At 37.3% G+C, this 24,247-nt stretch overlaps 1 protein-coding gene across 1 annotated transcript; it reads left to right on the plus strand.

The window, feature by feature from the left end:
* The first annotated feature begins 226 nt into the window (after nucleotides 1–226).
* rpa1 (replication protein A1) lies at nucleotides 227–23,992 on the plus strand. The gene is made up of 17 exons (XM_044033087.1): nucleotides 227–388; nucleotides 687–734; nucleotides 1,477–1,555; nucleotides 2,343–2,451; nucleotides 2,532–2,620; nucleotides 2,969–3,040; nucleotides 4,450–4,567; nucleotides 5,934–6,036; nucleotides 6,295–6,363; nucleotides 6,941–7,133; nucleotides 7,800–7,936; nucleotides 8,313–8,461; nucleotides 13,329–13,461; nucleotides 18,930–19,106; nucleotides 21,526–21,633; nucleotides 22,435–22,521; nucleotides 23,279–23,992. The coding sequence occupies exons 1-17, from the start codon at nucleotides 359–361 to the stop codon at nucleotides 23,381–23,383; spliced, it is 1,806 nt and encodes a 601-aa protein (XP_043889022.1). The 5' UTR covers nucleotides 227–358; the 3' UTR covers nucleotides 23,384–23,992.
* Nucleotides 23,993–24,247: the final 255 nt, after the last annotated feature.

Consider the following 24,247-nt stretch of genomic DNA (forward strand, 5'->3'; position numbering starts at 1 on the left):
CCAGTGGCCTTGAACGCATCTTAGAATGCTCGCTTCCCTGTCTTGACGTCACGCGAGGTTTGGCGCTAAGTGTCATTCGGCTGGTCTCGGGTCAGTTTGTCAGTTTAGAACGCGGTTTAGATCCGTTTACATTTCCACTGAACCACTGACGTCAGATCTGTGACCGGAAGCGGAAATTGAGCGTCTCGAAGCGTCATTTGGCGGGTTTGTGTCCGAGCTGTTGGCGCCACTGACGTTGTTCACACACATACACACACACAGTAAGGAGCTTTTGAAAGAAAGAAGAGATTTTCTGCTTTTCTGCTCAGAAAAGTCGTGTTTTTATCCTGAAATCTGAAGTTTATTTTCATTCGCGGACATGACGAAGCTTTCTGAAGGCGCCATTGAGGTGAGACACTAACATTTACAACAAAAATCTGATTTTAAATTTGAAAATAAGAACATTAACGACAAGTTCAGCTGTAGTAGTACACTCGTTTATTCGCACACGAATTCTTCTATTATTGCTAAAAAACATGAAAATAATCTATTTTGTGGAATGTTAGTGTCAAGAATTATTGACAGATTTGAAGTTTTGTCGTAAATTTTTCTTTGATTTGAATATTTGTGTTTGAAATAAAATGACATATTTACAGAATAATCATGTTGAATTAATGTGTGTTTTCTTTGTGTGTGTGTGTGTTTAGGCTCTGGCTAATGGAGTCACCACCACTGATCCTGTGCTTCAATTATTGGTGAGTAAATTAAAAATAAAGTATTTTATTACTAACCTGGATGTATAATGTATGTGTGTTATTTATGTGTGTGTGTGTGTATGTATATGTATATATATATATATATATATATATATATGTGTGTTCTTAACTCTTTCTTGTCAAAATTTGTGTCAGATTTTTATAATGTCAGCTTTTCCACTGTCTTTCCCCTGCAGATTAAATTTGAACTTGAATCAACCAAAATATGTCCAGTTTTTACACTTGCTGCATTGTTCTTCTCTGAAAGTTTTTTAAGTTTATTCATTGTTTTTATTGAAAAATAGGGTATAGACATTCAGTTATAGGTGAGTAAATGATATTAAAAATATCATCACTCACCTGGATGTTTAGTACAGATATATAAAAATAATCTAACTCTTTCTTGTCAAAATGAATGTGTTCTATTTTCCACTGGCTTTAATTCCCTTTTAGGTAAAAAAAACATGTACATTTTAGCTTGAAGTTGTAACTTAATAAATGTTGATAAGAAGTCACTAAAACTTTATTTTTTATATATACCTATCCCGACAGTCGAATTTAGCTGTTAAATGTTAAAACAGGCTTTGTTATTGTGATGAATTGACATGAAATTTTAAATATGGAAATGTAATTTCAGCAACTTTTTCTGTAGGTAAATGTGTCACAAAGAGAATAATCATCACATTGTTTTTCTTTAAACAAAAACTTTAACATTTATTGTTAATAATTTCATTTCTTCCAGAACATCCGCAGGATAGAGGGAGGCAGTGGTCCTGCTCGCTACCGAGTGATGATGAGCGACGGACAGAACACGCTGTCCTGTAAGTGATTTTATTATTTTATATTTGTTTCAATTAATATTTGTATTTTTATTACATCTGCACACACACACACTGATATAACTTAAAAGTACGTGAATTCAATGTTGAGGTTTTTCATTATTTACTTTTTTTTCACTCTAATGTAAAACAATATCTGTCTTACGGATCATTTTACAGTGTTTTAGCAGCAAAAACAACAGAAACAAACTATTTAAGAACACAATATAATATAAAATAAAAGAGAACAATGCAGCGTGAGCTCTGGACGCAAAAGCAATTACAAACAAATAAGAAACAACAAAAGCAATCCGATGAATTCTGTTGAATGTACGATAATAACCAGAAGTTAAAGCTCAATAAAGAGAAATCTGTGCTGCGCTGAGTCAGCGAAAAGTCATTCAGGAGATGAATACGTTTGTGTTTGTTTTCTTCTTCTTCTTCCTCACGTGTCGTATAACTCATGTGATATAACATCATATAATCTTTATTGTAAAGTAAAAGAAATAAATAAATGTTAAATGAATCTCGGTAGAAGGATTTAAGGACTGTTCAAACCCCACATGTATGTAATAGTTTCTGTTTTTCTCACTCCTGAAACAGTTAAATGTCCTTTTAATGTTTAATTATCTCACAATTTATCACAAAAATTATTCGTCACTTGACTTTTGGCCAAAATCAGCGTCTTAGAATGTGTAGTTTTGTCATTTTCTGCTGTAAAACTCCTGTGAGGATCTTTAAAAGTGCTTCATAACTGAAATGTATTATTATTATTATTATTATTTTGCAGCGTTCATGTTGTCCACGCAGCTCAACACTCTGGCAGAAGAAAACGTCCTCGTCCCAAACTGTGTCTGTGTCCTCAAGAGACACGTGACCAACATCTTAAAGGACGGCAGGTATGTGATGACGGTAATGACGACGTTTGCTCTTCGTCAGTGAAACTGTAACACAGTGTTTCCTCTCTGTGCGCTCGCAGACGCGTGGTCATCGTCGTGGAGATCAACGTCGTCAAAAGTCCTGAAGAAGTCGGAGGAAAGATCGGAGACCCGACTCCGTACACTGAGGGTGGGGCTTCAGAACAGTCAATCATTCTTTATTTTGTAGCTGTAGATTGAACAGATTTAGACATGAGATTCTAGATTAATAGATTACTTGTGTTTGTTAAACCTGGAAATGATGACGGTCTCAAATTTCTTTGTTTCATGGAGCAACGACACTTGAAAATATTCACATTTAAGAAGCTGAAAATATCACACAAACTGGTTTAAAATGTAGAAAAAGAAACTTTCAAACCCATTCATCAATTATCCAAAAGTAAATATTGAGCCGTCCTAATTGTAGCCTATTGTGTTGTTATTTATGATAATATGAATAATATGAATAACATGGATTATTTTCCTGTTGTTTCCTCAGGTCAGAGTCGAGCTCCAGCGTCGGCTCCGGCCCCTGAGGTTCGTCCTCTGCAGCCACAGAACAGAAATGAAAGTGAGTCGAGCTTTTGATTTTCACGCTTTTTAATGCGATTTTATTTACTTTTCTTTTTTTTAAATCCTTTATTTCATGTCAGTAACCACTAGATGGCAGCATTTCTTTGTAGTTTTCTGTCATAAACTCAGTCGGTGACCTCACACAGTTACAGTTTTCATCACATCATCATTTTTAATAGTTTTTTTCTAAACGTTCACTGTAAATCGATTATACATCATCAACTAATTTGATATTTTATTTTATTTAGATTAAAAGAAGTTTTCTGTGATTTCTTTCAGCTTCTTAAATGTGAATATTTTCTGGTTTCTTTGCTCCTGCTCATCATTTCCTGTCCAGAGAAGTCATCATTTAATCTGGAAAAGATTATAAAAAGATTTCATATACATATATATATATATATATATATATATACATATATATATATATATATATATATATATATATATATATATATATATGTGTGTATATATGTATATATATGTGTGTGTGTGTATATATATGTGTGTGTGTATATATATATATGTGTGTGTGTATGTATATATGTATGTGTATATATATATATATATGCATGCACACATATATATATGTATATATGTGTGTATATATATATATATATATATATATATATATATATATATATATACACACATATATATATGTGTGTATGTATGTATGTGTATATATATACATACACACATATATATATGTGTATATATATATGTGTATATATGAATATGACATTTCAGAAGCTGAAAAATCACACAAACTGGTTTTAATTATTAAAAATACACTCAAACCCATTAATCAATTATCAAAATGGTTGACGATGGATTTAGTAATTGATTAATGATTCATTGCAATCCTAATTAGGAACTTAAATGAGTTCATGTGAAGCTAAAGCAGGGAAATCACAGCAGGTTTTGTCCTCGCTGATATTCGTCCGTCTCGTGTCCTGCGTGTGAATCGTTGTTTGTCGTTCACACATATCAAACGTGCGGCTGCTTTTTCAGCCTGAAAACCTCAAAGTCACTCAGTGGTTTGTCGTCAGCAGCAGCAGCAGCAGCAGCAGCAGCAGCAGCAGCAGCAGCAGCAGCAGCAGTAATCATGTTCTCCTGGGGAAGAAGCTCCAGCGTATTAGAGCTTTTCTTTCTTCTCAAACGCTGGATCACAAGTCTCTGGATTTCAACTGGATTTCTGATGTCATACATTTACTTTTAAGTCATCGCGTCGGTGAAACTTTGCTCATGAAGTGAAATAATTTCAATAATCACAGTTGCCGTCCTCAGAAAATTGGATTTCCCTAATCCCCCACACCTGCTCCCCTTCCTTCCTTCCTTCCTTGCTTCCTTGCTTCCATCACTCGCTCTTCACGGATCATGTGTTTCTTCTCGCTTCATGTTTTCCAGGCGTGAACAGAGGCTTCAACAGAGACTTTGGGAAGAAGGCGACATCTGCCATGCCCAGCACTCCAGGGGGCGGGTCCAAGGTGGTTCCCATCGCCAGCCTTAACCCGTACCAGTCCAAGTGAGTGTGTGTCCTCAAAGACTGTCCATCACGTCTTAAATACGATGGAGAGGAAACAAAACAACAAAGTTTTCACAGACTCCTGCATTTAAACTGTATTTACTGTTTATATAAAGCGTTTATTTACATTTTTACCTTCACTACAGTATTTTTCAAATGGGTTTTATTTTTTTATTTTATGTCCTAAATGTCTAACACTGATGTATGTTGATGTTGCTGTGAGTTGAATTTCCTGTGGGATTAATTTAATTTAATAATCTGTCTGAGATACTTTGGTAATTTGTCATCTACATGTATCTGTCTGTTTTAAGATGGCTAGCTAATACTTTAGCCATCTTTCAGTCCAAGCTAACTAGCTAATTCACCATCTAGCTATCTGTCTCGACATCTTTTTGTCTAAGCTAGTTAGCTAACTCGCCATCTATTTGTCTAAAATAGCTACAATTCATTGTCTTGCTAACTAGACATTGATCATCCATGCTAGTTAGCTAACTTGCCACCTGTCTAAAATAGCTACAATTCATTGTCTAGCTAATTAGACGTCGATCATCCATGCTAGTTAGCTAACTCGCCATCTATTTGTCTAATTAGACGTCGCTCATCCATGCTAGTTAGCTAACTCTCCATCTATTTGTCTAAAATAGCTACAATTCATTGTCTAGCTAACTAGACGTCGATCATCCATGCTAATTAGCTAACTCGCCATCTATTTGTCTAAAATAGCTACAATTCATTGTCTAGCTAACTAGACATCGTCATCCATGCTAGTTAGCTAACTCACCATCTATCAGTTGAAGCTAGCTACAATTCGTAACCTAGCTATCTGTCTAAGCTAGTTAGCTAACTTGACGTCTATCCGTCCATGCTAGCTGGTTAATTCACCTCTCTGTCTGTCTCTCTAAGCTAATTTGCCGTTAATCTGTTCTGTCTACATCCATTTATTGATTTGTATTCATTGGAGTGAATTAAATTAAAGTTTATTTCTAACAACAGGCAGAAAATGGGAGTTTAAAAACAACAGATTGACAAAGTAACTGAATGAAGATTTAATGACTGAAGTGGGAGGAAGAAGAAAACACTCATTTATTCACTGTCTATGAACCATTGTTGTAAATAATTAACCTTCTTTCTACACATTTACATTAATTATTACCCCGTCGCCCTCGTATATTTATGTTTATAAAGATGAATAGAGTTTAGTGTTGACTTCGCCCTCAGAGCCACTGGGGGGCAGATTATATATAAGATTGTTGGAAGTTTGAATAAACAACTGTGCGTTGTGCGTCCATGAGGAGCTTTGGAAAAAGAGCGTGAATAACAGTGGCATGAATAACAGTGACGTGAATAAGTCGTCTTCTTCTGTCAGGTGGACCGTCCGCGCCCGCGTCACCAACAAGAGCAGCATCCGAACGTGGAGCAACTCGCGTGGTGACGGGAAACTGTTCTCCATGGAGATCGTGGACGAGAGCGTGAGTCACCGCGTTCATTTGCATGTTATGTAAATGAACTACACAAGACTTTTTATCAAGGGACACACGTGACCCAAATTCACAGCAGAATGTCATGAAATAAAAATAGGACGTTTTAACGGCCGTTTCTGTAACATTTCTTGGTAAATGTGACATTTTCTACAGACACATTTGATAAATGGGTCAATTCTATGAATGTGTTACTCAACGAATCTTAAACATAATGCCCATAAACCTAAATGCTTTATTTTATGACAGGGTGAAATACGAGTGACTGGCTTTAACCAAGAGGTGGACAAGTTCTTCACCCTTATTGAAGTTGGAAAGGTAAGATTTACGTTATTCCAAGTTATTGAGTCAGAACGACAAAAAAACAGACTTAAAATACATGTTAATCTTCTTCGTTTTGGAGTAAATGTTGGATTTGTGCACCCATGTAATATATTTGGGTGTTACTGAACTGTTAATAGGGTTGCAAAGAAACTCCTGGTATATTTCCAGAGTTTCCATTAGATTTTTATTTCAAATTGGAATTTTTCCCTGGGAATTTAAAAGAACTGATGAGAGTTAACAGGAAATTTTGCATCATTTTAAAGAAACTGTTGGATACACATGTTAACATAACACAGATTATTATAGATAGATAGATATCTATGAGTGTATGAAGTAAGAAGGGTGTTTGTTGAATAACATTGATGTTCAACTGAAGGAAACAAAAAGACTGTGTTGTTAGAGTGATTTGTATCCAAACCACAGAGACTCAGTGAGTCATCTGGCTTCACTAAGCAGCTTATGACGCACCTGCCAGCGTTTGATTCCTCCCCGACTCTCAGATGAAAGTTTCTGCCTCCTGATCTGTGGTGAACGCGCGTTAACTCTTCGCTGCTCCGTCTCGCTCGCGCAGGTTTACTACATCTCCAAGGGCTCGCTGAAGATCGCCAACAAACAGTACACGTCGGTGAAGAACGACTACGAGATGACGCTGAACGGGGAGACCACCGTCATCCCCTGCGAGGACAACTCCGACGTTCCCATGGTGCAGTGCGACTTTGTTCCCATCGCCGACCTCGAGAGCAGAGACAAAGACGCCGTCATCGGTGAGCGGGCGACACAAATGACACAGAGTAGAAAATATTCACATTTTAAGAAGCTGAAAAATCCCAGAAACCTATTTTTAAATGCTAAAAAAAAAAAATAGCAACACAGAAACCAATGAATCGAATATCAAAATAGTTGCAGATTAAATTCAGTAATTGATTGAAACGCAGAGCAAGTATAAGAACATTATGTAAGAGATGTCTCCGCCTCACCTTGTTGTGTTTAATTGTGTTAGTGGACAGCGTGTGATTGATTAAACACGTCTGTAGGAACAATTAAAGCCACTTTGACGGCGTCTCTGCTGCATTACTGATGCGAGCGTCCGCTGCTCGAGCGCTGACCTGTATGAAGTGAATGAATTACTTATTTCCCGAGAGGCGGTTTGTGCCTGAAACCACGGAACCTGCAGTGACCTGTGGGCGTAAACGCCGCAATTAATATTTATGGGATGTACACACGGAGCAGCCGCAACGGGACTGATACCAGTAACCGATCATTGTGTGTGTGTGTGTGTGAGAGACTCGAAAAGATCATTCTGAGTCGACGCCGCTGTGATTTGAAACTTATTTTTTTAGCTTCTTTTTCCGTGACCTCATCAGAAAACATCACGCCGTCGTCTGCAAACAGAGTGACTCTGATTTTGATTTGTCTGTGTGTCGTTCCAGATGTGATCGGCGTGTGCAAGAGCGTGGACGAGCTGACGCGTCTCACGACCAAAGCCAACAAAGAGGTGTCCAAGAGGACGCTCAGTCTGATGGACATGTCCGGGAAGGTGGTGTCCGTCACGCTGTGGGGAGAGGAAGTGAGTTTTACGTTGTTCCTAATCTTTTCATCTGTCAATCATTTTCTTGATTCATTTATTACGTGTAAAAAAAGAGATCAGTGTTTGTCAAACCTGGAAATGATGATGTCTTCAAATTTGTTAAAATAAAACATCTGAAAACTAGTTTTAATTATCTTTTTTATTTTATTTTATTTTTTAATAAAGCTGGAAAAGGTGGATTGTTTTTGTTATTATTAAACTGTCCGATCAAATTGAAACACTACTATTCTGCCTGTGAAGTCTTAATCTTAATCTCTCATATATTCTAACACAGAACCTGACAAACCAAACGGAAGAAATCCAGATAAACACGACAACATATTATTAACACATTTGTTTCTGCATCTCTGTGCAGGCGGAGAAGTTCGATGGTGCCGGTCAGCCCATCTTAGCCATCAAAGGGGCGAAGCTGTCGGACTTCGGAGGCCGGTCTCTGTCGGCGTCCTTCAGCAGCACGATGATGATCAACCCCGACATCCCTGAGGCGCATAAGCTGAGAGGCTGGTGAGTCAGGCTGCCTCAGGTCAGGTCGCACCTGTCACGCTTTACTTCAAATCTCATATTATTTTAAATGTGGAGTGTAAAAGTTTTGCTGCAGTCTCATAGAACTTTTGAAGTCATACTCGTTAGGTTCCAGCAGAGGGCGCTCGTAAGGTTTTCGACTGTATTGTATGACTAAATAATAATTAGATGCATAACAAATTAAACAATAAATGATTAGACACTTTAAAGTTATTGACTTCTGTTTAGATTTTGTACTATTTTATGACAGGACAGTGAACGCAACATTTGGTTTCCATCGTCTTCTCTCGAGGTGCTGTCGGTTTCGGACTAGAGCTACAACTAACGTTTAAATATAGAATTAATTAGGGCAATTAATAATCGATTGCTATATTCGATCGATTGTTCAGTTTTAGAGTTTTCTGTTCTCCATAACACAAAAAATAATCATTAAAACTGAATCATTTTGGAAAAGTGTCTTGTTTTTGTTCACAATCACAAAATGATTCAGTTTGAATGAATTCTTTGTTTTATGGAGCAAAAAACCCAGAAAATATTCACATGTAAGAAGCTGAACAATGAAAGAAACTAGAAAATAAACTCACTGACAAAGTGTTTTGACAGCAGGTAAAAAAAAGAGAACACTGGAATATTCTTTAACATTTTAATTCCTTATTTATTTTCATTCTTGACAAACTTCACTTCACGACTTTTACTGTTGAGATTGAAGAACTCTGAGGATTTGAACGGATAATTTCCCTAAGTTGTGAGAGAGCATGCTCCGATTCCTATTATCACGATTAGTTTCCCCCATTAGCCACCGTGTGTGTGTGTGTGTGGCTTCCCTGAAGCATTACATATAAATGGAAATTATACTTAAATCTGTGGAAATGTGTGTTTTCTCCTCTAATCCCGTTTGCAGATTAAATGAAATCCAGACTCATTTCTGTGTGATTATATTTAATTTAGCTCTTTTTTTAACATGGTGCAGTGTGTGTGTACATGTAAAGTATGATGTTTCCTCCTTGAACACGTCTAATCCATGTTTTTATTAAGTATAAATCAGCTGCTGTCGCCGTGTGTTTAAGTCTCTGTGTTGTCGTCGTCGTGTGTTTTCCGCTCTTCAGTTAATAGTAGCTTGTTTTTTTTTTTTTAGAACCACAGCTTTGTTCTGTTACAGTTCACTCTCACAATTATAGACGTGTGACTGTATTCCTTGAAGATTTCCTCGCGGCTTCTCTTGCTGAGGAAAAGAAGAGGAACACTTAAAGTCTCCAGCTTTCATCTTTTCCTCTGGTCCCTCGCGCCCACTTCCTCGATTCTTCCTTCTTTTCTTTCCTAAATAATTCTCCTCCCTTGTGTGTGAGGCACGATCTGTGTTTGATTCGTCTCCATCAGGAGGGCGGAGGAAGAAAGGCTTTGTTGTCGTCTTTCTTTCTGGTTTCAGGCTCATGTAAGACGAGGGACGGTTGTGGTTTGACTTTATGAGACGATGGTCACAGTAAAACACCAGCAGGGACTTGTGTGTTCAACTCCTCGACACTAGGGGGCGATATTTCCCCTGTCAGCTTGTTGGTATGAGGCGTTTACTGGTCGACCAAAATCTTACTGCCATACATTGACTTCAAAATATGACGTCTGGATTTCCTCGTGTTTTTCTTCTCCTTGTTTTTACCTGCTTATTCTATTATTTCTGGGTCAAAGGTCAAGGGCAGGCTCTGTGGGTCATGTGCAGAGTCACTGATTATAGTTTGTGTCCAGTTGAACGTAAACAAATTGACTTTAAATACAGTTTTAGTCAGACTAACATGTTTAAAAGTCCAGTTTTAGTCAGACTAAGATAATCATTTCACATTTTTCACATCAATATTTAAACATGTCGTCATTTTGTGTCTGCCAAAAATGGAAGAAAATAACACGTTTGCTTAGGTCCTTTAAGTCATTTGATGAATTAAGAGTGAATAAAAAGTCAATATTTGGAGAATTTATCATATTATCATATATTATTACTTTTTTTAAGTTTCTTGATTTATATTAAGGTAACTATAGAAATATTTTTATAATATCCGCTGAACCATTTTTGATAAATATCTAATTGTGGTGGAAATTGTGATATGAGAGGGAATTCAGGGACAGAAATTATGAAATTTACGAGGTTTCCTGAATGCATCTTGTCCCTTAAACTCAAGGTTCTGTAGATTAGGGCTGAAAGATTTTGAACAAATGCTTAATTGTGATTATTTGTGACTGAAATTGCGACCGCAGTGTGAGAGGGAATGGTCATTTTTACATAATTATTCTCGTTTGGATATATAATATTTCAAATGATTCCTGTGTGATATTTGTGCAGATCTGTGGGAAACAAAGATGCTTTCTTCAGTCTGTGGACTCTAAAATAGTCATGTTAACACACATTTAGGCCGCATTGCGATTTCAATCAAATTTGGATGAGTTGTTCAGCCCTAATATCGACCGTGGCGACGCTGAAACTTTTTATCAAGTTTCTGAGAACAGACATGTATGAAATAAACAGTAGTTGTGCAGCACCATCATCATCGCCTGCTTCTGAAAACAAAATAATAATAATAATAATTGACTGATTTCTAAAAACAAAGGTTATAAATATTCATTATTTTCTGCATCATCACTGTGTGTGTCTGTATGTGTATCTGTATGTGTCTGTGTGTCTCGTTTTCCTGGTTTTAATTTCCCCCCGAAATGAGACCTGAAGCATGAGACACTCCTGGTCCTGGTCCTCGGGTTAATCTGGGCTCAGTTCTTGATTCTGTGAGACGATGTGATGCCGTTTCATTTAACTATAAAACTGCAGGAGCTTCTTTTTCTGGGGAAAAAAGTAAAAAAATAAAAAATAAACCTCCCCACTGCTTGTGTCCATCAGTGTGCCGAAGCATTTGTCCATTAGGTGGCGACAGCGCACTGACAGAAGGTTGTGCCGCCTCTTGTCTTATTTTCTAGCAGGACGATCACTTTTGTGTCGAGTCATGTTTGTTGATGTTGCTGTCACTCTCAGACGTTCACGCTTAATTCATGCTGTCACATGACTTTGGCTTCCATTTCCTCTGCCTCACCGTGACTCCAGTGTTTTCTCAGCAGCAAACGATTGATTGACGACTTAATTAACCGTCAGCTGTTTTGACAGTAGATGAATCTGTTTGGGTCTTAGACGTGAGTTCCATTCAGATTTCTTCAGTCCATTTATATTTGAATAAAATAAGTAATATTAATATAATAAACGGTCAACAATAAGTCATTCTCACAATCCCATAATAGAAAATAACTATCTACAGATTCATTGATGATGATTCAGGAGCAGTTTATCCAAAACTGAATTATTATTATTATTGGAAGTTAATTCATAACGGACTTAAATATCAACTAGGCTGAATTCTGCTTTTATTTTGAAGAAAAATTTTAAAACTTTTTGGTTGAAGCTTCTCAGACGTTTTTTTTTTTTATATCCTTGTATTGGTTTATAGTGTAGTGAATGTTTAGTGTTGGGTGTTAAAGTGACATCATTTATTTCACATCTGTTTCTCAGTGAATTCTGATGTTGAGATTTGTGACAAATGTCAGAAAAATCACAGTTACATATTTGGTCGAATCAGATTTGGTCGGAGTTGAACACGCTGACGTTCCGACTCTTTTAAAAAGTCACTTCATTTTTCTCTCCTGTTGAAGCTGCGACAGGAAACGCTCTCTGTGATAAATCTGGATTGATTTGTCAGAATATTCTTTCTTTTTTTTGGTCCCTGCCAACCTCCTCCTAACTGTGTGCAAGTACAATTACAGCGAGTCAGAGCAGGTGCACTGGTGAGGAATCTGGTGTCACGTTGAAGAATTGCTCACATTTGTCAGTGGGAATGTGAAGCTCGCTCCTACTCTTAAACGTTAATGGGGATATTTTCAATTAGTGGAGCCTCCAGGAGCGAAGCAGGCGACCGCTCACTGTATTTACAACCTGACCTCCCTATTGTGCACAGATTAGTGAGTTTATTGATCTCTGCGACCATTTTAAACTTCTTTTTCCCTCCTCCCATAACTGCATTTTACCTCCTTCTTCTTCCTTCTTTACGTCACCTTCTCTTTTCCTCTTTAGCTTGAATCCGTGGCAGCGCTTGGTAAAAGTTGTCCTCTAATATCACAGACCAGCTCATCAGTCCCTCTGCACTCACAAGCCTCTTGAAGCCTTGATCACACTCGTACGAGGCATCACAGCACATGTTACTTCGGGTGTAAACTTTGGCTCACTATTTGGCAGTCATTTTGTGAATGTTTAGAACAGCTCATTATTTGGCAGGCAGTGTGCTGCAAGATTCATAGAATGGTTTACTGTTTTGCAGTCAGTCTTTTGGTGGGAATGTAGAATAGCTCACTATTTAGCATTCAGTCTGTTTGCTTGATTTATAGAACAGCTCATTATATTACAGTGAGTTTATTGGTTGATGTCTTGAATAGCTCACTATTTGGCTGTCCGTTTGTGAATGTTTACAATAGCTCATTATTTGGCAGTCAATCTGTTGGATGTAGAGAATAGCTCATTATTTGGCAGTCAGTCTGATGGATGTAGAGAATAGCTCATTATTTGGCAGCCAGTCTGTTGGATGTAGAGAATAGCTCATTATTTGGTAGTCAGTCTATTGGTGGATGTAGAGAACAGCTCACTATTTGGTGGATGTCTGGAATAGCTAATTATTTGGCATTTAGAGAACTAGGAAAAATAGTATTAGAAAATAGTTTCCTCACCATGGAAAATCATTTATCAAACTCCAAACCTCACATTGTTCAGGCTCTAATTCTTAATGCTGGTGGTGAAATCATGACTCAGAGGTTTGAACTGTTGCTCACACAGGTACGATAAGGAGGGACACACCATGGAGGGACAGTCTCTGACCGAGTTGAAAGGTGGCGGCGGCGGAGGAGGAAACACCAACTGGAAGTCTCTGTCTGACGTCAAAACTGAGCACCTGGGGCACGGAGACAAGGTACAGACACACACTCTGAAGACACGGAAACCCCCACACACACATACACATTGTTATTCAAAGATGTCTCTTTGAAGACGTTCAAGGACAAACTGAGAAAACACCTGCGTTGAATCTCAAACAACAAATATCAAAGTGCATTTGTACTTTTAAGAGCTCACACAGCTGCTCGCCCGTCGCCGAGCGCACGTGTCACCTTGGCACTTCCTTTGTCGGCGTGATGAATCTTGATGATCATTGATTGATTGATTGATTAGTTGATTAGAATCACTGCGCCAGGTGTGCGTACTGAAAATTGGACGATATTAGCGGTTCCTGATTTGACTGCTCATTAGTCCCTCTGCTCTGTGTGTGTCCTCTCCAAGGCTCTACATCCTCCACTGTTCTGGTTTTATTTAAAAACACATACATTGTGCTCTGCGTAAGTCTGTCGTCCTCACTACTTTGGTTTTAGAGAAGCAAAAATAGAGCATTTGTTTTAGTTTTTGGCTGCATTTTAGTTTGAATATTCTTTATCTTATTTAAGTTCAGTTTACATCCCGAGTATGAGCTAAATTTGTGGAGAAGGGAAAACAATTTGGGTAAATTTACATTTGGATTAGTGAGAGTCAGAAGAATATCGTCTGCGTATAAACAGACTTTTGGGATGTATAAGTTCTGTACCTTTAAAACCATATCTGTAAAACCTTTAATCTTTTTTAAAGAATTTCTGTTTGTGCATGCTGTTCGAAACATAAACACATAAATCTTAAAAATCAAATTTGTTGAGGATCCCAAAAGAATCCCCTGTGACCCATCCATGGGTCCTTAGCCAGTGGTTGTGAATCACTGATACATAGTATTGTCACACGGGCTGCAACAATTATTCAATTATTAACCAGTTACTAAATGAATTGTCATCTATTTTGAGTGTTTTTTTTCTGTAATTAATGAGATTTTTCAGCTTCTTAAATTCTTATTTCCTGTTTGTTTTTTTGCTCCATTTTTTTTTTTTTTTACTTTTTCTGAACCAAACGACAAATCAATCATCGAGAAAATAGTCGAAGGAAAGTTTTAAAGACACAACGTCAGATCATGAAATGATGAGGAAAGTTTTTAGTAGGAAAATAAAGTATTTTTAAGAGAATTTTAGATATTTTGAAGACTTCAAAAACCATTTCAATAGAGAAAATCAACATGTTATCAATTATTTCCTCATCAGTAAAGGTCGGTTTAACATCTGTACTTTAAAACTCATCGATTATTAATCAATTACTACATTTTTTTTGCTAATTAAAACCACTTTGTGTGAGTTTTCAGCTTCTTAAATGTGAATATTTTCAAAGAAATCATTAAAACTGAATCATTTTGTGTTTGTGGACAAAAACAAAGACATTTAAGAACATCATCATTTCCAGGTTTGACAGACGCAGATCAACATTTTCTGACATTTTACCGAACAAACAAGTCGACAGGTTAGTCGATGATGAAAATAATTGTTAGTTTCAGGCTTATTTATCACCGTGTTTAGTAAATCTGTATTTTATCATCATATTCTTACTCATTTTCAGCCTCAGTGAAAGTAAGATTGATGTCTCAGATTACATAACTTCCATTTGACCTCAGTGGTAAAATTCCTGCCTTCTCATCACTAAAGTAACGTTGATTCTTTCAGTTTCTCCGCTGGTGTTTTAATGAAACGCTGCTCAGCGGAGTGTGTGAGATAACGTGACCTGTGCACGGATCCCAACGCGTGTCATTTAACATAATGTAACACATTAGTGATCGGCGCAGTGTTCCGACAGTTTCCCATTAAAACCAGGACAATTAATAGATGCCGGTGATTATGATGAGTTGGCGAGAGGCGCGAGAATGACAAGTTCTGCGGCGTCTGTGGAAGACGAGAGTTTTAATGTCTCACTGGAAACTCAGAGACAATATAAAGGCCCTGTTATTACAGAGAAATCGTCAAATAAATGGCTTCAACAAAACCATTATTTTTTTGTTTTTTATTGACCGTTAAGCTTAATTAAAGTCTAAAAAGCCAAATTGATCTGATGGTTTTAGTCTGAATATTGAGCATGATTACAATTATGATTCAATGATTTCTTTGTTATATGGCACAAAGCAACTGGAAAATATTCACATTTAAGAAGCTGAAGAAGCACAGAAACTTGTTTTAATCATCGAAAAGTGACGTGTCATCCTCCACAGTCTCCAATCATATATTTAAGATGGAGTTCAGGTCCAAAAACCCAGAAAAGTAATTTTCTCAAACTTTTTGAGAAAAAAACCCAGCAAAAATGATAATTTCTATGACAATATTTCTCATAATTTCAAAATAAAAGCTTTTGTTTTGAACAATGAATTGTTCACAATGTAAATGCAAAATCTGTTCATCTTTTATTATTAATAATAAAAACAAATAACTTCAAGTGGCGGGGCTGCATGTGGCCCGCCACTGGCGTGCCCCCTGCTGGATTTTAAGGAGTACTACTACTAAATTGCAGCGTTTAAATTTCTTTTCCTCCCACTTCTTAAAAATCATATTGAATTTTGAATAAAAGTGACGACCCTAATCATGACTGAGACCTTTCTATCTGCTCGTGTCAGAGCTTCACTGCTGCGTCTCAACGCTCGTTTTAATGTAGCTTTTAATTTTCCCTGACTTTACCCACGAGTCCACCTGTCCACGAAAAGACTTCTTCAGCGAGGATGAGATCGACCCTGGGGTCAGCGAGGCTGTGACTCCTGCAGAGCAAAAAAAAAAGTAGAGGAAGAAAACGTGTGATGAGTCCTGGCTGTCCTCAACCTCTGTGAGACGTCCGACACGCGGAGACGCAGGGACACGGAGGTCAAACCTCTCCAAAAACTCCCCCCTCCATCGTCCCCCTCTTTGCTAAAGTCGTCTGTTGCAATTAATCGTCCCCGTCACAAAGTCTTTGTGTCATAATCTCGCGTTTCCACGCCGCTCCTGTGCCCTCGCTGACAGGAAGTGGTCGCCCTCTGCTCTTGTTCACTTGACACTGTATTTGGGGGAGAGGAGAAAATAAAAATCTGTCCTCCTGTCCTCGTCCCCACGCTGAAGAGACATTGACTTGATTAATTGAACCTCTTTTGGAGGTTGAAGTCTATTTATAGTAAATGAAAATGCTAATTAAACCGAAAAGGAGGAGCGACGTGTGTGTGAATATGTCAAATGTTTTTTACTCTTATTTTGTTTGCTGACACAAAGTCTCATGTGTCCTGGTTCTAAAGTTAAACGGGGTCAAAATCACTTTGTGAAGAAAGAATTTCCTGTTTTTGTATCCACATTATTCCTCTCTCTGAGGACTGGGTAATGTATGGATATTATATCTGTTTTGTGAAATTGTCTTGGATTGTAGATGTTATGTCGTGGTGACTTTTCGAAGATTGCCACAGCCCGACGAGTGTTTTTGTCCATTTATGGTTTGAATTATTCAAAAGCTGGCGTTGCTTTTATAGTTTGTTTTTTTTATTTTCTCAAGTGAGATTTAAACAAAATTTCCCCTTTTAGGGTGAAAGTGCAACAAAACACAAGCTTCGAAACAGGCATGTAAACAAGATGTCATTGTAAACAACAACAACAACTTCCAGGGATTTTATCTTGACTACGGAAGCTCAAGAGCAGCATCAGCGGTGGAAGTTAAAGAGAAAAATCCTCCTAAACTACAAAGTGACATAATAAATATCACCTTTTCATGTCTGAAACACGATAAGAAAATAAGCATCCCGAAAATGTCCCGATTATGTGATTATAACCAGTATCATATCGGCTCATCCCTAAAATGAATGAATGAATAGATATAGCTGATTTATCGTCCAGCTCTTCTGGGTCAGGACCCAAAGAGAAGTCCTTTTTAAAGTCTGTAGTGGATGAGATTAAAGTGGTGGTCGTGTGTTTTTTTTCACTCTCTGAGAAATCAAGTTTGTGAAGTGTTGGCAGAGGAGAGGACACATACGTCCACCATGTTAGCACGAATATGTCTCGCACTCAGTCCGTCATGATGACACGGTGCTATTAAGCCTCTCTCAAACATCTCAGGGGAAATCCAGCTCGACACTCCTCTCGCTGACGAGGACGTCTGCATGAGAGCGTTTTAAAGCAGTGTTCTATAAATAAATCAGTCGTTTTCAGTCAGTTTTAAAATTCTGATTACACTCGAGTCTGAAGACTCTGATGTTCTGCAGTTATAAAGTAACTTATAGGTAAACTCACTAATCTGACCGATATTTGACACTTTTCATCTGCATTGGCATGTGGATGTGTGGAATATCTCCTTATTTGGCATTCAGTCTGTTGGTGTATAGAGACAACAGCTCACTATTTTGCAGTCAGTCTGTTGGTGGATGTGCAGAATAGCTCATTATTTGGCATTTAATCTGTTGGTGTGTAGAGAAAACAGCTCACTATTTGGCAGTCAGTTTCTTGGTGGATGTGCAGAATAGCTCATTATTTGGCATTCAGTCTGTTGGTGGATATAGACAACAGCTCACTATTTGGCAGTCAGTCTGTTGGTGGATATAGACAACAGCTCATGATTTGGCATTCAGTCTGTTGGTGGATATAGAGAACAGCTCACTGGCAGTCAGTTTCTTGGTGGATGTCTGGAATAGCTCATTATTTGGCAGGCAGTATAGAGTATCTCAGTTTGTGGCAGTCAATTTGTCGCTCGATTATTATTTATTTGGCAGTCAGTTTCTTGGTGTATGTAGAAGAGCTCATGATTTGACAGGCAGTCTGTTGATGGATAATGACAATGGCTCACTATTTTGCAGCCAGTCTCTTGATAGATCTTGATAACAGCTCGTTAATTGGCAGGCAGTCTGATGTTGGATGTCTAGAATGGATCACTATTTGGCAGGTAGTCTTGATGGATGTCAATAACAACTCACAATTATTCAGACAATTGTCCAACTGTGTAACAAATAATGTTCTCTCATAAAGCAGAATTAAACATGACTTATTGCTCATTTGTATTTACAGTCTGTGCATAGTGAAGCATGCAAGATATATACTACATATATACATACATATAGGATTTTTGAATTGTCTCTGATTTTATATTTATATCCGTCCTATAACCGATCCAGTGATTTTGACCAGTATTGGACAGATACCGATCTGTCTCCATATTGTCTTGCCAACCTCGCCTCTCACACTGTAATTCAGATTGATTTAATACAATATTTCGAACCCAATTGACAATTAAATTAGTGATTGATTATGAGCAGCAGCAGCTTCATCACTGTATTTGTGCCAGAGCTGTTAAGATTCACATGAATGAATGATTGTGTCTGCTTTTCTGACATTTCTTACCTGTTCTGTTTGTGAAAATGTCCTCTTCATGTTAAAGTAACACTTGTTTACGCCTGGTTTGCACACATTTGTCTTGTGAGAGTGACAGGAACTCATCTCTACCTTCTTTTTTTTTTAAATGTGTATTTGTGTGTGTGTCTTTTAATAGGCAGACTACTACACCTGCATAGCCACCATCGTTTACCTGCGTAAGGAAAACTGTCTGTACCAGGCTTGCCCGAGCCAGGACTGCAACAAGAAAGTGTTGGACCAACAGAACGGCATGTTCCGCTGCGAAAAGTGCGACAAAGAGTTCCCCAACTTCAAGTACCGTCTCATTCTCTCTGTGAGTGACTCAGTGCTGGCTTCCCTGAAACTTCTGACTCTTTATTTTTTTTATTCCATTTATTTATTCCATTTTTATTTTTTTTTGCAGTGCGACACATGCACACACAAGCAGATATGCAAATGTTGTTCTTCCTGCTCGCTCCTGAACAGATGCTTGTGCTGAGGCAGTGGGTGTCAGCCTCTTCATTGTCCTGTCGTTCTCCTGACTCACTGTCTTTATTCATCTCTCTCTCTCTCTTTCTCTCCTGGGACTCGAGCCACTCGTTCGCCTTATGCTTCAGCCACTTACCTCCAATCTGCTTTCTTTACTTAGTAGAGGTCGACCAATTCATCATTGTAGCCGTTTAATCAGCTCCTAAAAGGACATTTTACAGCCCTGACCAAAGCTCCACAGAGCTGAGGAGAGAACTGAGCACAAATTACAGAAAAATTGCAGCGAAATGAGCAAATTCATCACTTTCTTGATTTCGCCTGATCATTCCCAAAGTAAGTGGGTGACAGTGAAACGAGTAACAAGTCGAATATATTGATCAGTGTTTGTCAAACCTGGAAATGATGATGTTCTCAAATGTCTTGTTTTTGTCCACAAATAGAAAATGATTGAGTTTTAATGATTTCTTTGTTTAATGGAGCAAAGAAACGGAAACTATTCACATTTAAGAAGCTGAAAAATCACAAACTGGTTTTAAGTATAAAAAAAACCACTCAAAATGATTCATTTTCTTCTTTTTGGCAGATGTCTGGAATAGCTCATTATTTGGCAGTCGGTCTATTGGTAGATGTACAGAATAGCTCATTATTTGGCAGTCAGTTTTTTGGTGGATATACAGTATAGATCATTATTTGGCAGTCAGTTTGTTGGTAGATGTACAGAATAGCTCATTATTTGGCAGTCAGTCTGTTGCTGGTTGTGCAGAATAGCTCATTATTTGGCAGTCAGTTTTTTGGTGGATATACAGGATAGATCATTATTTTTCAGTGAGTTTGTTGGTAGATGTACAGAATAGCTCATTATTTGGCAGTCAGTTTCTTGGTGGATAACCGACAAATGAAAGAATGTAATAAAAGTCCACTGTCAGTCGACCTCTCCTGCTGAGTTTTAGTGACTTTTACTGTCACTTCCGCTGTTCCAGTGTCGTTCTGTGACTCTTTCGCTGCATCACAGCGTCGTGTGTTTAATCGCTGCAGCTTTTCCACACTGTTGCTGTGTCGATGTACACATTAAAGTGCAGCGTTAAACACAACAAACGCAGCCTCGTTGTTTCTGCTCATTCACAAACAGATGTTTTAGAAGTGGCTCAGTCGGCATCGGTGCAGCCTCGTGAAATAAGCGGCTTTTGTCGATTGTTGTTGTTCACGCGCTGTAGCATAAGCTGTGAATTAGCTTCCGCTGTGTGTGTGTGTGTGTCTGTGTGTGCATGGCTGGTGCAGCTCTGTGATTATGTTTCCGCAGGCTTGCCAGCAGGATTCAGACTAATTAGAGGATGTAATGACTTAAGAGGAGCGAGATGCATTTTAGTTAACGACATACCACATTTAAGCAAACTGGCAAAGAAACCTCATCAAACATTTATACCAGAGAACATTTGTCTGCACATGTGTGAACCGGAGCTGCGTGATTCTCGATGAAGCATGAATCATGATTTTGTTACACATCCCCCCCCCCCATATATAAATGTGTTTTGAACTCATTAAAACTTATTAGTCTACATCAGAAAGTGAATTCTTAACATTTTTATCGCTCTATCGCAGCAACTTCATGAATCATGAAGAGTATTTTTCCTGAAAGGAATTTTTAAGTGCTCTATATTTAAAATAAGTACACAAATTAAAACCATGAATCAGTCAGGAGTGGGCGTTAGAATTAAATAACTCGCTTGATTATTACAAAGTAGATTCTGAGTTTTTGAAATATATTAAAAGGAAACGTTTTATCAGTGGTTGCATTTAGTATTTAAAAAAACAACATGAATTTAGTTACCACAAGGTGGCAGCAGCAGCAGCAAGTATTCAGTTTGTCATGAAATTTACGAGGTTTCCTGAATGCGTCTTTTCCTCTAAACTCAACATTCTAGGGCTGAATCTTTTTGAATATCTAATCGCAATTATTTTTGACTGAAGTTTTCTTGTTTTCATTCAAATAACTTATTTACGATGATTACTGTGTGATATTTGTGTAGATCAAAGATGTTCTCTTCAGTCTGTAGGATGTTGTGTTTAAATGTCTGTTTTACTGTAGATCACACAGATTTAACAATAGGAAATAAAATAAACGGCATTAATTGTTATTTTACATATTCTTTAAACAAAAAACCAGTGCCATCAGTTGTGCAGCAGCGTTATTAGCAGTATTTTTAACATTTAAGAACTTCCCATTCTTATCTTTTGTCTTGTTTTCTGTTTCTTTCCATCGTCAGGCAAACATCGCTGATCATTGCGATAACCAGTGGGTGACGTGTTTCCAGGAGAGCGCTGAGGCCATTCTGGGCCAGAACGCTGCTTACCTGGGTCAACTCAAAGATTCGGTGAGAGTCTTCGTTTGTTTTATGTCCTGAATATTAAACTGTGGCTCAGTGGAACTCTCACACACACACACACTATCACACGGGTGTGTGTGTGTGTGTGTGTGTGTGTGTGTGTGTTCTGTGCCTTCGAGGGATAATTACTGAGAAAATCACAGCAGTCGTTTGTGAGAGTTCACTGATCAAACTCCACTTTATGAAATAATAAAGATTTTTACCTCCTTGTTTCTTACATGTTTTTACCAATTGTTTAGTACTTACTACTATGTTTATTTATTTATTATTTTTATTAATTAATTTTTCATTGATTTATTTATTTTTATCTACTTTATAATCTGCCTTTTCACAGCAACATTTTTTTTTATTATTCCTGTTTTTTCCTGATCTATTATTGTATTTTTCTTATTTTATTTTGATATTTATGTAAGATTTTGGAAGAGTTTTAGGGCCACATAAGAATTTTGAATTCTAGGATTAAAGTCTAAGTTTGAATTTTAAGTTATACCTTGGGTATGTATCTTGGGGATTATATTTACTATAACTACTCTACTATATTTAGTGTTATGTATGTATACATATACATACATATACACACATATATATATACACACGTGTGTATATATATATATCTATATATATATCTATATATAGATATATATATATCTATATATAGATATATCTATATATATCTATATATAGATATATATATATATATATATCTACATATATCAATAAAGATTGATAGATAATGTCTGAACTGCTTTCATTGATAATAAAATAACATATTTTCTTCTTCGCTTTCAGAATGAAACTGCGTTTGATGAAATCTTCCAAAACGCCAACTTCAACACGTTTGTCTTCCGTAACAGAGTCAAGCTTGAAACGTACAACGTGAGTAAAAACAAAGATAATAATTAATCTGAGGAAATAAAAAAGCCGTCACCGCAGATTTAAAGACGGAACGTATTGCTGCAATAAAGAAAGGAAATGAGTCTGAGAAACTGATAAAAAAAAAGATCTTAAAACACCGTCATTCCATCTGTGAGCTAAAAATAGATTGTGGTTAATTTTTTATCTCTTTCTTTTATTTACTCACTCAAACACCTTGGTTTTATTTTGACAGACAGAATAAAATAAAACTTTATTTATACAGCACACGTTTTTCTCAACGGATAAAAACAGAAAAGTCAAAGTGAGTAAATTAAATTATCGTCTTTAAAAAGAAACCGATTTTAAGTTAAGGGATTCTCTTAACCTTAAGTGTGCAGGATTAACTTGACGTGATTGAGTGAGAAATGGTTAGAATATGAATGGACATTCGTTAGCGTTTAGCAACGTTAGCAGTGTTTTAGTGACAGGAATTACATACTGGTGCTTTAAAGAAGCTCATGTCGTCCCATGACGAGTTATTTTAAAAGATCTTTGAAATCACAAGATCTTTAGCAGGAACGACAACTTCTCACACTCTTACACACAGACAGCGCTTTGCTTTGAGGTGAACACATGAAAGAATTGGTTGGGCCGTGAATGAGTGAATGTGAGCAGGAAGTGCTTCAGAAGCTTCATCTGCTGTGGATCACACACACAAGAGTCCAGTGTGTCACGCTCACTCACTCACTCAGTCACATGTGTGTGTTTCCTGTGACAGGATGAATCCAGAATCAAGGCCACGGTTCTGGACGTGAAGACCGTGGATCACAAAGATTACAGTAAGAGGCTGATCATGAACATCAGGAAGCTGGCGGCTCAGTAAAAACCTGACAAACTTCTCCTGAAGCTTTTGTTTATGTGTTTGTTTGTGTGTGTGTTTGTTTGTGTGTGTGTGTGTGTGTTTGTTTGTGTGTGTGTGAATAATCCTCACGCTCCTACTTTATTTCCTTTGTAAAATAATGATTTGTGTCTTCAGTGATGGTGAATATAAGAACCAGCATTTATTTTGTGCACTTGTTTGAGACTCTGTCTGTCTGTCTGTCTGTCTGTCTGTCTGTCTGACACTTGCAAACACAAGCACGTAAACATCATTTCCTATTTAAGCAACAACGTGGTGGTTTTTTTCTGTTATTGTTTTTTCTTTCTTTCTTTCCTAGTGAGAATAAAATAGTTTGTAACCAGGTTTTTGTTTGTTGAAGGCAGATGTGGAGACATGTGTCTCTGTTACATTCATTCCAGAATGTTTTTTGCTTTGTTAAAACACAAATACGAGACTTGATTTGTGAAATGTTTCTGTTGAAAGTTTCTGTAAAGTGATAAAAAAAACTTCTCTGACTTTGTCTCCACACAAACACGTTTATTTACGACCTATATACCTGCGATATTAGTGGCTGATATTGGCTTTAAAATAAAAGTATCATCAAATATCAAACATGACAAAGATCCCCTGATGTGACCAAGCTTCCTTGTCTTCTATGCTGGCGTCATGTTTGTTTATGTTTATTTATTTTCCCCAATTAAGAATAATATATCTACATAAACTGCGACAAATTATTTTGTTAATTTCTCTACAGAAGAAGAGAAATGACGTCGACTGTTGGACGCAGGAAAAACACGTACATATGTCAATTATCGGCAAAATCCCAAATTACATTTTGCAAAATGTTAACGATGACAAACGTATAAT

This window comes from Solea senegalensis, linkage group LG8 (genome assembly GCF_019176455.1).
Source record: "Solea senegalensis isolate Sse05_10M linkage group LG8, IFAPA_SoseM_1, whole genome shotgun sequence".
In the NCBI taxonomy this organism is placed as follows: Eukaryota; Metazoa; Chordata; class Actinopteri; order Pleuronectiformes; family Soleidae; genus Solea; species Solea senegalensis.

Coding starts and splice junctions, on each gene's coding strand:
- rpa1 (XM_044033087.1), top strand. CDS start 359: ATGACGAAGCTTTCTGAAGGCGCCATTGAG. Junction 13,462..18,929: donor ACCTGGGGCACGGAGACAAG/GTACAGACACAC, acceptor GTCTTTTAATAG/GCAGACTACTACACCTGCAT. Junction 22,522..23,278: donor TCAAGCTTGAAACGTACAAC/GTGAGTAAAAAC, acceptor TTCCTGTGACAG/GATGAATCCAGAATCAAGGC.